The following is a 12980-nucleotide window of genomic DNA, read 5'->3' on the forward strand; positions in this document are numbered from 1 at the left end:
GCAGAGGTATGCTTCTGGTGAGTAACACGGCAATTGACTGATGCGATGTCAACTGAGTACTTTTACAGTAAACAAACAGAATGAAGCACCCAGAGTGATAACTGAAAGAACAAGGCACAATTAATAGAAACACAGCCATCTGAGTGACAGGCATGGAGCCACTCCAAGAAGGGAGCCAGCAGTCATTTGGTCCTATTGTCTAATTCATTTCTGAGCCGACATCTGTCACTGTCCCGCTGCCCACTGAACGCACACACACACACACACGCACACACACACACACACGCACACATACGGGGTGCTGTGGGTTGCTCCATGTGTTCATGAATTTAACGCCACTGAGTGTATGCAAGTGTGATTAGGAGAGGCACATGATAAAAAGAAGTTGAGTGTTTACCAGTTTTCAAAAGTATATTTTATGATGGAGGAATGAGGATAAATATGGAGAAAAATACGAATAAAAAGGATGGCAAAATGAGCAAGAGATGAGAAATAAAAAGAACAACATTATGTAAAAGTATGGGAAAGAAGCAGGCATTGTGCTAGGACATAAAAATACAAATACAAATACAAAATACAAAAAAATAAAAAAATAAAAAAATTCAAGAGGTATTAGCTCAGAGGGGATTGTCGGTGCTGACGGGTGTTTTCTTACCTGGGGCAGATAGAGGAAGGCTGGGGGGCATTGCAGAGAATGGGGCAACATCCCGGTCCCGGGCAGTAGCACACAGCCGGAGTTCGCCATAGAGCACAGCATGTGGAGATGGGACACCTTACTCATAGAGTCTCAGTCACACTTCTATTTACCGAAGCTTCTCTCACCTTTCAACCTCTCTGGACCACTCCGCTGTCCTCTCTCTTCTCGCTTATTTACTTCTTTCAGTGGTACTGATCAGCCAGAGTTACAACTTCAGTGGATGCAGATGAGGGATGCCCGCGCAGAGACACACACACACACACACACACACACACACACACACACACCACTACAGGCACACACTCTAAGAAGCTGAAACGTCAAACGTATCGCGTGTGTGTGTGTGTGTGCGTGTGTGTATGAGTGTGTGTGGGAATCTAATGTGTGCAGACAGCCAAAGTGATGCTTCTCCTTCTGTCCTTCTCTCCTATGTTTACTTTGAGAAAGATGTGGAGAAGCCAGGGCACGCGAATGGGTACGGAGGGAGGGAGGAAAGAAGGGCTGGAGGAGGGAAACAGAAAGGAGCGTAGAGGAGAAGGCGGAGGCAGGAGGCGGAACAAAGGAGGCTTGGGAGGTCCTTCAGGAAAGAGAGGGAGTGATTGGAGAAAGGATGAGAGGCTAGGAGGGTTGGGAGAAAGGGATTGGATGGCTCAGAAGTGGCTGGGAGAGGGAGAAGAAGGAGGGATAGGAGAAGGGAAGTCTCTGGGGTATTCTAACATCAAATGGAAATGCATGAGAGAGAGAGACAGAAAAAGAGAGATAAAGAGTGTATGTGTCTTTTTCTACATGTGCAGCTTGCACACATTACAATAAGAGAGCAGCTGATCCTTGCTGTTAACCCTTTCCAGAGAGGTTCAGGACAGACTAGTCGCTGAGAGTCATCTCATAATAGCAACAGCTGGTGTAGTGCGACCGATTTGCCAAGTAGAAAACTCAAATAAATCGCAAACCTGCTCTCCTCAAAGCTGACCTTATACACCCGTCTTAATACCAAAAAACTAAAAAATGAATTCCAACTTTTTGAATTATTTCTCAAATGAGTTTAGCTGTGTTCCAGCCTTTACGTGATATCCCGCTGTTTTGAGAGAACAGGTCAACCAGCTGCTGTTGAAAAGACTAAAATGATTTTTAGTTGTATTTTGCTGCTCATGGTTTGAATAAAAATGCATCATTACTGGAAGGAGGAAAAACTTTGCAATAATTTAAATTTTATTTAAGAAACAACTGAGGATGTAAACGATTACACTGTGTTTAACAGCACTGAAAAAAATCATGGAGCTGTATAATTTGTAATGCAGCTGTGGGGAGGATATTTTCTTTAAGCATAGCTTTTCCCTAGAAAGGACATAGCTAATGGCTTAATAATGAGATACAGTTAAATATACAACCCCAACCCTCAGCTTCTGTCTCTCTAAGAGGAAATACAAACAGCAGTTTATGTATATTTTACTGTTATAATTGTTGTTGGATGTACGACAACACTGACTCCATGTTTAATCTCAGGCTGGAGGTTTTCACATCTCTCTCTCTCTCTCTCTCACACACACACACACACGCCTTTATTCCATCTTTTATGTTAAATAGTATTTGTCAATGACTTTTGTCAATACATTGGCATTACTATTTAAATGGTTTCCAAATAAATTTGATGCAACTCAAATGGCAGCATTTAGCAGATCAGTTAAAAGAATATACTGTATGTATATCTATATATATATATATATATATATATATATATATATATATATATATATATATATATATATAGATATATATACAGACACACATGGACATACACACACAGGTTGACCACATGGCAATTTAATCTACAACCTCACTGTAATGTTTCATTTTCTGTTTAAACTTATTTTGTGCGTTCATGTGTAAATTATGTATATCCCTTATATTTCGAAATGCTATTTAGCATTTTGAAATATAAGGGATATACTGGGTACTACATTAAATCCAATCCAGACTTCTATGAGGTGTTGATGACAAAAAACACGTTTTGATGATCCTCTCTGAGCTGTTGAGAAAGTTTTTTTTTCTTTTTTTTAATCCAATTTTAACTGAACCCTAAATTTACTTAAACACATTTGTCAGGGTAAGCTTGTCTCTATTCAGATGGTTTGATTTGGGGAAAAATGAGTTTATTGTTTGAAAAAAGTTTTAATATTGATCACTAATGAGCTTAACAGCTGATGAGAGTCTACTAACAACCAGACTTAATGTGGTCTAATTACTAGAACTTGATCAGTTGTAAAACAAAATATTCAAACACAAGCATACAAGCACATGGGACTTATGTCAAGATACAAAAAAAATTAAAACATTAAAAACAGCCCTGAATTGGTAAGTGTAGTCAATAATCAATATCCATCAATTATTTATGGAATTTATTGTTTAAAAGAATAACTCTTTTGTCTGTACATGGCAACACCAATATGGCTAAAGTGTATTTAAGAAGTTAAGATGGTAGATTTGGTACTTATATTTAGTACTTATAGTACATAGTACTTGCTCTCAATGCAGATGGATGTGATGGCTATTGATACAAATTAAGCATTTTGAGGAGGAGAGGATGAGTGCAACGCGGCAAGAGGTCAGAGTGCCTAAGTTTAGGTGGGTTTGCACTTTTTAAGTGCATAAAAACACACAACAACAGAGAGACAAATCGAATTTGAGCAAAAACAAACCATGACACCGCAAATCTTATCTACAATAAAAGTGAGCTAAAAGGACTGCAAGAGAGAGTCAATAAATATTAGTTAAGGGAAAATGAGAGAGCGAAAGGGTGCCTGTAGCAGGAGACACAAGAGCCCTTGTTTTGGACGCAGGCAGGTTGACTCGGCAGGAAAAGTGAAAAGTGGTGGCTGGTCTCTGCTGCCGAAGCAAGGCAGTGTTTAAAAAGAGAGGGATTGCTAAGAGGAATCAAAGCGGCCTGAGACTTGACAGGGCGACGGCATTAGGCATTCGTTTTCTTCATCCCCTAAGGTGCTTGTCCTCTGCAAGGTGGAACCGCACTCACCAAGTCAAAGAAACAAAAAAAACAGTCTCTTTCTTCTCTCCTCATATGCCTCACACACACATGCACGCACACACACACACACACACACACACACACACTTAATTGCCTCTCTTCCTCCTCTCTCCTTTAAAGTATTGTATATATTGTATTAGCTTTTGAATGGTATATCCTCAAAATTGTTAACGTTTTATGTCAAGTCTCTTATTTTGAATTCATGAGCAATTATACTTGTAATATAAAGTAGTCATAATTGTTGATAAAAACATATTATTATGCACTTTTGAAATGTCCAGGAGCTGTGGTCTCTCATGCTTATTCTTAAATAAGCAGGAGAAATTGGGTTTTTGTAAAACAATTTTTCTTGCATTACCAGTGCCACTTTTTCAGAATGCTTCATACAGTCTGCATCCTAGCCAGACAGTTGATTTCACCTCCAAAACTCACTCAAACCAGCAAAACGCTTTGATAAATATGTCTCTTCTGATAAATATATTTTTCAACAGCTCTGATGGAGCTCAGGATTTATTAGGAGGATGGCTGCTTTACAGGGAACAATTTCCCTGTATGAATCTGGAGTGTGTGTTTGTGTGTGACCTTTTGGATGTGTGCAAGAACACAGACAAGAGTGTGTGGAGATTTAAATAATCAATCAAGTTAAGCTGCTGTGCCCTGTGCATAAATGTGCACAACATCAAGCGACACACTGAGCATTTTTGCTGCCGGGGAACACTAAACCTGATGTAATTTGTTCCTCAGTAAAAAAATATTATTTCACACAATGCACAATCCATCCAAATCAGAATTTTCATTTTTATGACCTGGACTGCAACAGTCCAGTCCAGTGCTTTGGATATCTGCTGGACAATCTGCAGTGCCCCATGATTTAGAGTAAGTGTTATCTGTTATCATCACCACTGTGGTAATAGTAATAGTTTGTTTTGTGGTTTGCAGTTTGTAGCATAATCATTTAAAGTAAAAATAGAGATATGATTTCTTTTGCAATTACCCTTATGACATATCCCTAGATTATAAACAATTCTGTCCTTTTATTGGTAAATAATTTTAAAGTGGAGGTTACTTGTTATATAGTAAAGATGGCTCTTTTGCGAACAAATCAGTTCGAAGGAACGACTTTTTAACGCGAATGAACTGACCTGATTCCACGTTTCACTTCTCTCTCGTTCTTTTGTTCTCACAGACTAGTCGCTGTGTTGTTCACTATTTAGTTATCAGAGTGGTGAAGAGGACTGAGAGCTAGCCAATCGTATGCTGAGTCTAGGACACTGTCGTCAAATTTTAGCCAATGAGAAACAGGAAAGCAAAGCAACCGTTTTCATGAAAAAAAAAATCATTTCGTTCGTAGCTCATCATTCTCGTTCAGTCAGTCAGTAACCCTTGGCTTACCTTCAATACACGTCAATTTGATGTCAAGGTGAATATACACATTATCCACTGTTGTGTTGTCTAAAAGTACACATAATCATGAAGTTGCAGCTATGTATTTGCCTTGAACTACAGTGTTATGTTGACCGTTAGCACGATTAAGAACGAGGAGCTGAGAACTGTGCATTACATGATTAACCGCTAAACAACGTTGTACTGGAAACGCAACTGAACCAACGAACGATATGAACGATTCTTCCTGCCGAACTGACCGACGGGAACTGAATCTCAACATCGAACGAGGTAGGTCAGGTAAAAATGCAGCCCCTCTACCCTGGCACAGAGTGAATAACAGGACAATACAGGATGATCTCCAGCTCGTTACATAAATATATGTCAAATAATGAAGCTCAGTGTAAGTTCAATCAGGGAGGTTTTTATTCACCTTACTCCCTTCTCCTTCTGGTCACCTACCATGGGTGTTTCATGTACTCCCTCTCCATTTAACCAACCACATTCTACCACAAACACTATCCGCCAATCATGTCTGTGCTGACACACTTTAAACCACTCTCCTCTCTGCTGTCAGCTCTCACTTCCAAGCCTCCTCCACCCCATCCTCCCCCAGCTCTTCATATCCAGTTTTACTCACCAGAATCAACTCCTCTGTCATCAGATCTCTAGAATATTTCTTACTTCATCTCAACCACCAGTGTCTAGACTCCATCAGGGGGGTTTCCTGTTCTATGCGCAGCTTCATTACCTCCCCAAATATTACTTCATCAAGATGAAGTTTAACCACAAAGCTCTATTCTTTTTGTACACATGGCAATAAATCTTCAAGTTCACAAAAAAAAAGAGTTTCTCCTGATGGAAATGTAATGAGCGCAGAGCTGCAAACATTCCATACAATTAAATAGTTTTAGCAATTCACCACTTTAATGTTTTAATATTCAACTGGAGTAATCAAACTGTGAAGAATTCATTTAATCGGTTGGAGAGAAAAACATGGCACTCTACCAGCACTACACCTATGGAAATCATATCAGCAGTTACAGCCCCCTCGATTTTTCCCTCCCATCTGACTGCCTTTCAGCTGCCAGCCAACTGAGTGTCCCCCCTCCTCCTGGGGATGTGTCTAGATTCCACTATAGACACGCCCATTTATTTATTTGCATGGTGACACCATAGTGTACATTTCTTACTTAAGTTACATTTTCTTATCAATTATCCTAAATTGTAGCTAGGTTACTAGCTAGGAAATTATCACAGGTTAAGCCACTGAACAGTATATACATTTATTAAAATCATTTAATCCTTTATCTACCATATCATGAGGTCATCAATATTAGGCTTCAGCTTTTTGTTTTTCAGCAGTACTGCATTTCAGTGAAAGTAATATGGGAATTAATTATTTAACAACAATGGGACAAACTATTACAGTATAAAAGTTTATTGTTCTTGTTTTTATGTTGTAGTTACATACATGTAATTTCTCATGCTGTTGGATTACTGTCAGATAATGCTAACAGGTGTGTGCAGAAATCTGAGAATAAACTTTGTTTTGCCACAGTGAAAATGTGTGTGAAAAATTCACTATGGCAAAATAAACGTTTACTCTCGGATTTATGCATGCACCTGACAGCGTGGACTCGCAGTCATTTCTTCTGTTTTTGCACTATCTGGTCAATTTCCTTAACACCCATATTTATTCCATATTTATTATCTGTATTTAAAATCTACGTTTTAAAAAAGACAAAACAAAACAAAAAAACTGCTGTTAATTTTGCACTATATCATGTAGATATGTATATATGTCTATTTCTTCCCTTTTTAATTTTATTGCTTATTTTTGCTATTGTTTCTGTTCTTGTAATATGTTTCTGTTTTTGTAATATTCTGTCGCTGCTGTGACAAACAATTTCTCCGTCTGCGGGACATTAAAGGATTTCTGATTCTGATTCTGATGAGAAATTATATTCATGTAACGTCTCTTACACTATAATAGTTTGTCTCGTAGCACTGAAGTTAAAGTTGGCTGGTCAGATGAGTGCGGCATATGCAGTTTTTTCCTTCCTGTTAAATCATTAATTCCACAGCCATATTACTTGAACTTTTAGATAGGACTATTGAAAAACAAAAAGCACAATATCAATGACATCCTAATGATAATGATAATGATAATAATGATAATATTATCTGTGTGGGAAGCACACTCTCTAACACACGTCAAATACTGTATGCCAATGACTCAGTAAGAACAGCTGATGTCACATTGAAGTGTTGGATAGATAAACCCCGCAACTGGTTTCCACACATGGCACTTAGAGACATTACAATTCGGCCCGCTTTCACGACTCCATCACTGGGGATCTCAGTCCAGTCTCAGACTGTTCCAGGTCAGAGCGTAGAGGAAGTTTCATGAGGTTTTATCTGTATGTACTAGGGGTGGGCTATACTGCAAATTTTGGTATCGATCCGATACCAAGTAAATACAGGGCCAGTATTGCCGATACCGATACCAATACTTGTTTCTGATCAATGAATGATTTTGTACTTATGCCTTTAATTAGTTGACCATGATTATAATAACGATAAAACACAGGACAAAGATTTTAGCCAAATAAGAAAATTACATTTAACATAATTAAATCTATAACCTATCTGCATGTAGCCTAAATAGGAATACTAATGTTCCTTCAACAGATACACAAAAGGGTTATTATATATATATATATATATGTATATATATATATACACATATATATATATATATATATATATATATATATATATATATATATATATATATATATACATATATGTATATATTTTGTGTATATTTTTGTGTTACAGTTACAGTGAACCTGAGTGAGTGGAGTGAGAGAGGTGAAGAGCAGGGGCTGGTCCAGAGAATTTTCTGGTGGGGGGCACAGGGGGTAACAACAATTGATTTTGGGGGGCCGCCCAAACTTAACAAAAATGAAAGTCACTTCAGTTTATATTGAACAGTAACACACTGTTTGTTTTCTTCTTGCTTTTCTTGGCCACATTAAATCTGCTGGGTGTACTATTACCAAGTAGTTAACACACAGAGCACTAGCATGTTTGCTGTACAGAGTTAGCAAGAAGTTAGTGCTTCTAGCTCTGTACAGTGAACAAAGCAGTGTTCTGTATAGTAATCAGTTTTAAGCATCATTTAAATTCTTACAATGTAACAACAATATCCTTTAATAATAAAATAAATAAAACAAAATAAAAATGTAAAATATACTTAAAAAATAGAATTAAAAAACTCAGTGTTCAGTGTAGTTATCAGTTTTAATAAGACTAAGCACAATCATCACAATGACCTTTAGAACAGTAACAGCAGAACAGCTTTGTACAGTAAACATGTGAGCTCACTTCAGTAATCAGATTTAAGCATAGTAGGCACCACCTACCACTAAACAAAACAGAACATTAACCATATTCTATACTCTAAATCAGCACTTAGTACTCAGCTTTGTATATTAAACATCTCAGTGCTCCATGTAGTAGTTACTCTTAAAAATGAGTCTGTGGAAATTAATACTCATGATCAACACTGACATTTAAAAATATACGTTTGTTCTTGTTCCCACAGCCAATGTCTGAAAAATATTTGCATGCCTGTAGATTCTGGATTTTTTAAATCAGGAATAAGATTTAAGTTCATTTTTAAAGATGTTTAACATTTTATTTAACTTTTTAAACGTTGAGTTGGTTCATTAAGCAATGACAACTCCAAAGTAACATTTAGATTGTCAAGCTTTATCCTTTTAAATATATTAAGGGACAAATACATTTCAGCAGGCAAGTAATACAAAAGAGTAATTCACATGTTGCTGGTGATAAGTTAATAGTATTTTTAATATATATTCTACCTCTACCATGGGGACCTTTCGGTGTGGCAAAAGTAGGATGAACTGGAGGTTCCTGTTGGTGCTGGAGCTGCTATCTGACTCAGCATCATCATCACCAGGGGCAGTCCTCTCCTTTTGTGCATCTGAAAGTATTGATTGACAAAGTCAACACCTCAATAATTCTATTTTTAACAGAACATACATGATTGTTTTTTGATAATAAATAGCATGAAATGCAAATATTTAAATACACAATTTTTAGTGCATAGTTCCAGTTTAGTACTGTGATTAAAAGGAGGTATTCAAATTGCTTCATTCACTGAATAACTGTAAAATCATGCAGAACACCACATTACATGTTTTAAAGCATTTCCCTAATACCTGCATTTTCACCTGGAGGTCCATGAGGGCTGGTCTGGCCATGGAGATGTTGGCCTGTGTCAGCTGCCTGGCTGCATTCAGCATGACTACTCTAACACTCCTGCTGGTCATCTGCACTCTGCCTGCTAATTGTCTTTTTTGTGAAGTAATTTGAGATATCTCCCTGCCTCCGTTTCATACTGTAGTCTACATTCAAAACGTGTCCACAAACACAATGAAAAGCAACATGTTATTTGTACTGTACCAACATCACAGTGGCAACAATGATATGATACTCTGTTGTTGACTGTTAATTCATGTCACAGAACGCCAGACATACATTAATTACATACTAATTGCTAACGTTATTGAAACAGTGGAGAGTTGTTTACGTTTATCCAGATGGAGAGCTAACTAAAGAAAACACACAAGAACAGTTTCCCATGCTAATTGAACCAAATTAGACCCAAATGGAACAAAAGTTAGCATAACATTGTTGTGAACGTCTTAAAGAACCAGTAGAGTTCTGTTCTTACCTTCACTCGGTGCACCTGCAGCATCACTTTGAGAAAAGTCCATCACTGGTGAAGTTACACAAGTTCATAGCAGCCGCGAGCCACTTCCTTTGTCTTTTTTTCCAAAATAAAAGCCTCATAAGTTCTTAACAGTCTACTCACACAAGGTTTCAGCTTTGCTTCAGTTTTTACATGCAGTGTCGGTAAAGAGCTTTAGTGCAATGATTGACATTACCCTGAGTCAATGACCACTGGGGGGGCACACAGGGTGGCCAATCAGATTACAGGGGGGGCGGGTGCCCCCCCATGCCACCATGGAAGCCCCACCTCTGGTGAAGAGGAGTGCTGCGCTTAAGGACTGAGAGAGACGCTGCGCTCACACAAACTCTGTGAAGAAATACGTGTGATTTGCTGAATTTATAGAAGAGAAACTACAACAAAAATATCAATCTCATCACGCTAGTATCGATCCGATACCAATACTCACCTTGGTATCGATACTATCGATATTTGGATCGATCTGCCCACCCCTAGTATGTACAGAGCAAGACTAGCCAATCAGACATAATGATTTACACTCTATCTGCCCCTTTGTTAATTCTTAAAGCAGTACTTATATTTTGTCAGTGCCCATTATTCTTTGAATTGTAACTGAATTGATTTCTTTTTCAGTGTTCTTCTTATTGGAGTTTTGAGTAGTAAATGACATGAAATCGACAACAGTCAAACAGACTTGTAATACATAGGGTACATCATACGGAAACATCCTGAGAATTAAGGACTGTAGTGATAATGATTCCTGGAGTCATTGTGAATTGAGGGAGCATAAAGAGCATATTTTAGTCATGGCTTCCCAGAGGGTTTATGCTTTTGTATGTATTGTTATACTTTAGCAATTCATAAGTTGAAGGTTTTAACAATGAACAACAAACATTTCTCATCTACAATATATAAGGTAACATAATGATGTCAACAAGACCATACAGCATGAGAAAAAAACACGTGAAAACAGTGAATTGACTAGCTACTCCAGCCTTCGATTTGAAATTAATACAAGAAGGATCATACAACCAAGGACATCCTGCAAGCTGTTCAGGGCCGTTCACAGCAGCTCCGTTTTCATGGGGTTAAAAGGGAAAAAGGGCCTGTTACTGCTACAGTACTGCTTTAAGCATAAAAACAAAAATTAAAATAAAAAATTGAATACATTTTTTGTTCTTAATCCTGCTCCCCTGCCCTCTCCTCCGAGGCGTAATGGAGGGCCTGACATGGCAGTATTTCATCCAGAGCTCGTTGACACCAGGGCTCCACGTAGGAGAGCAGCTCGGGACAGAGGCCCCGTCGGTGGGTCGTGAGGCAGTGAGGCGGTGAGGCAGTGAGGGCTCCACAGGGGACAGCAGAGGGATGGGGCCTTTAATGTTCAGCAAATCTGTTAAAGGAACATCTATCATTGATGCCCTTGCTGCCCAGCCAAGAGGCCACGGCAGATGCCAGATACTCATCACTCCATCCGTTGTTCCTTCTCACTTGTTTTACCTGACTTTCCACATAAATTCTCTCTTCTCTCACATGCAGTTTTATCCCTTTCTTTCTCTAAAAAGACATATGTGCACAATAAGCAATAAGCTTCCAAAAACACAGACATTGATATACACACCAAAGTCAGTTTTCAGTCAAATTTAGCCATGAATTGCTGCAGAGGACAAAAGAAGGGGGTGAAATGAAAGAAATCTACTTCCATCTTTATGCATTGAGAAACAAAATGGTCCTCAGGACGCAGTCCAGTGGCTTTTTATATTTTGACGTCATAGAAATGCAATTCTCAATCCATCCAGTTCTGCTTTGGCACTCCAAATGGTCGACCGCAATATATCTCATAGCTACACATACTTACACACACATACACACACACACACACACACAGGACAGAGGCAGTATTATATCTCAGGGAGAATTCAAGTGCACCACCACCAACATTTGCATTCCTGTGGCAACGAGAGCATCTGATTTATAGAAGCAGAGCCCTGAAGCATCTTGGGAAATGAGGTGGGTGGATGGAAACTACGTTTCCCAGAGGCGGCATGTTTTGGCCATGTCAGCAGCAGGCATTTCAGAAATGTTGTTTTGCAGTGCTGGAAATTTTCCCAAACAAGATGGAGAGAGAAAGAGGGAAGGAGGAAAAAGAGGAAAAATGAAAAGGTAGCAAAATAACTTTTTGTGTGAGCCTGAATTTTCAAGAGAAGCATATTTTTTTGTGAAAGCTTGAGTGCAAAAAAGTTTGGGCAAGATTCAAGTAGAATGATTTGCTCTTTTGGTCATCAAAGCCTGCAACCCAAACAAACAAATAAAGTTGTTTTGTGAAGAATCTAGAAAGAAGAGAGCAGGAGAGTGAAAAGACGACATGGAATGGAGCAATGGGCTAAAATGTTATTGGAATGGGATAAAACTGGGAAGACAGAGTGGGAAATAACAAGAACAGAGGCCTGGGAGGAAACCAGACAGAGATACTACAGTGTGGTGTGCTGACAGGGTAACAACAAAGCTTTTTGTCATGCTATCATTACCACTTCTGCTTTCCTCTTCTCCGGTAAATGAGACGAGTAAATGAGAGGGGAATGAGTGGGGGAGCTGACCCTATAGATAACAGATGAGTGAGAATCCGTGGTAATAAAATTATAGCAGTTGTCCACTCACCGTCCCCGCAGCTGCAGTTCAGCCACTTTAACTGCCAACTTCAACACAGTTGTCTATCTCCCTCTTCTTCCGTCTCATCTTTGGGCCTTTCCCTTTTTCTTTGCAAAGTAGCTCTCCGAAGATGTTTGCTTTCCACTAATCTCAGCTAGCTTGATTTTTTAGGGTATACCAGTCCATGACTGAAACAGGTACATGTCAAGCGCACCAAGAGGAAGAGACGGATGTTGTTAAAAGAGAATCTGTTTTTCAAAATAAAACAACTTTCCGAGTATGATCGTCAATATAACGGAAATAAAATAACGTTTTTATTCTTTCTCTGCGGCCCGGTACCAAACGACCCACAGACCGGCACTGGTCCGTGGGTCGATGGTTGGGGACCACTGATCTAACAAGTAACTCATAGCTTTACTTCACGCACT

At 38.7% G+C, this 12980-nt stretch overlaps 1 protein-coding gene across 11 annotated transcripts in view; it reads right to left on the reverse strand.

The window, feature by feature from the left end:
• Positions 1 to 12980, reverse strand: part of LOC115570877 (RNA binding protein fox-1 homolog 3-like) — a 1044539-nt gene that overhangs the window by 250521 nt on the left and 781038 nt on the right. The window contains exon 1 of one of the 11 annotated variants that reach the window (XM_030399655.1): positions 656 to 1535. The exons of 8 other annotated variants lie outside the window; for them this stretch is intronic. In XM_030399655.1, the coding sequence (XP_030255515.1) occupies positions 656 to 781 (126 nt within the window). In that variant the 5' untranslated portion in view covers positions 782 to 1535. Of the gene's footprint in view, positions 1 to 655; positions 1536 to 12980 lie in introns of those variants that run through there. 2 more of the 11 variants (XM_030399656.1, XM_030399667.1) reach the window with 2 other exon arrangements.

This window comes from Sparus aurata, chromosome 20 (genome assembly GCF_900880675.1).
Source record: "Sparus aurata chromosome 20, fSpaAur1.1, whole genome shotgun sequence".
In the NCBI taxonomy this organism is placed as follows: Eukaryota; Metazoa; Chordata; class Actinopteri; order Spariformes; family Sparidae; genus Sparus; species Sparus aurata.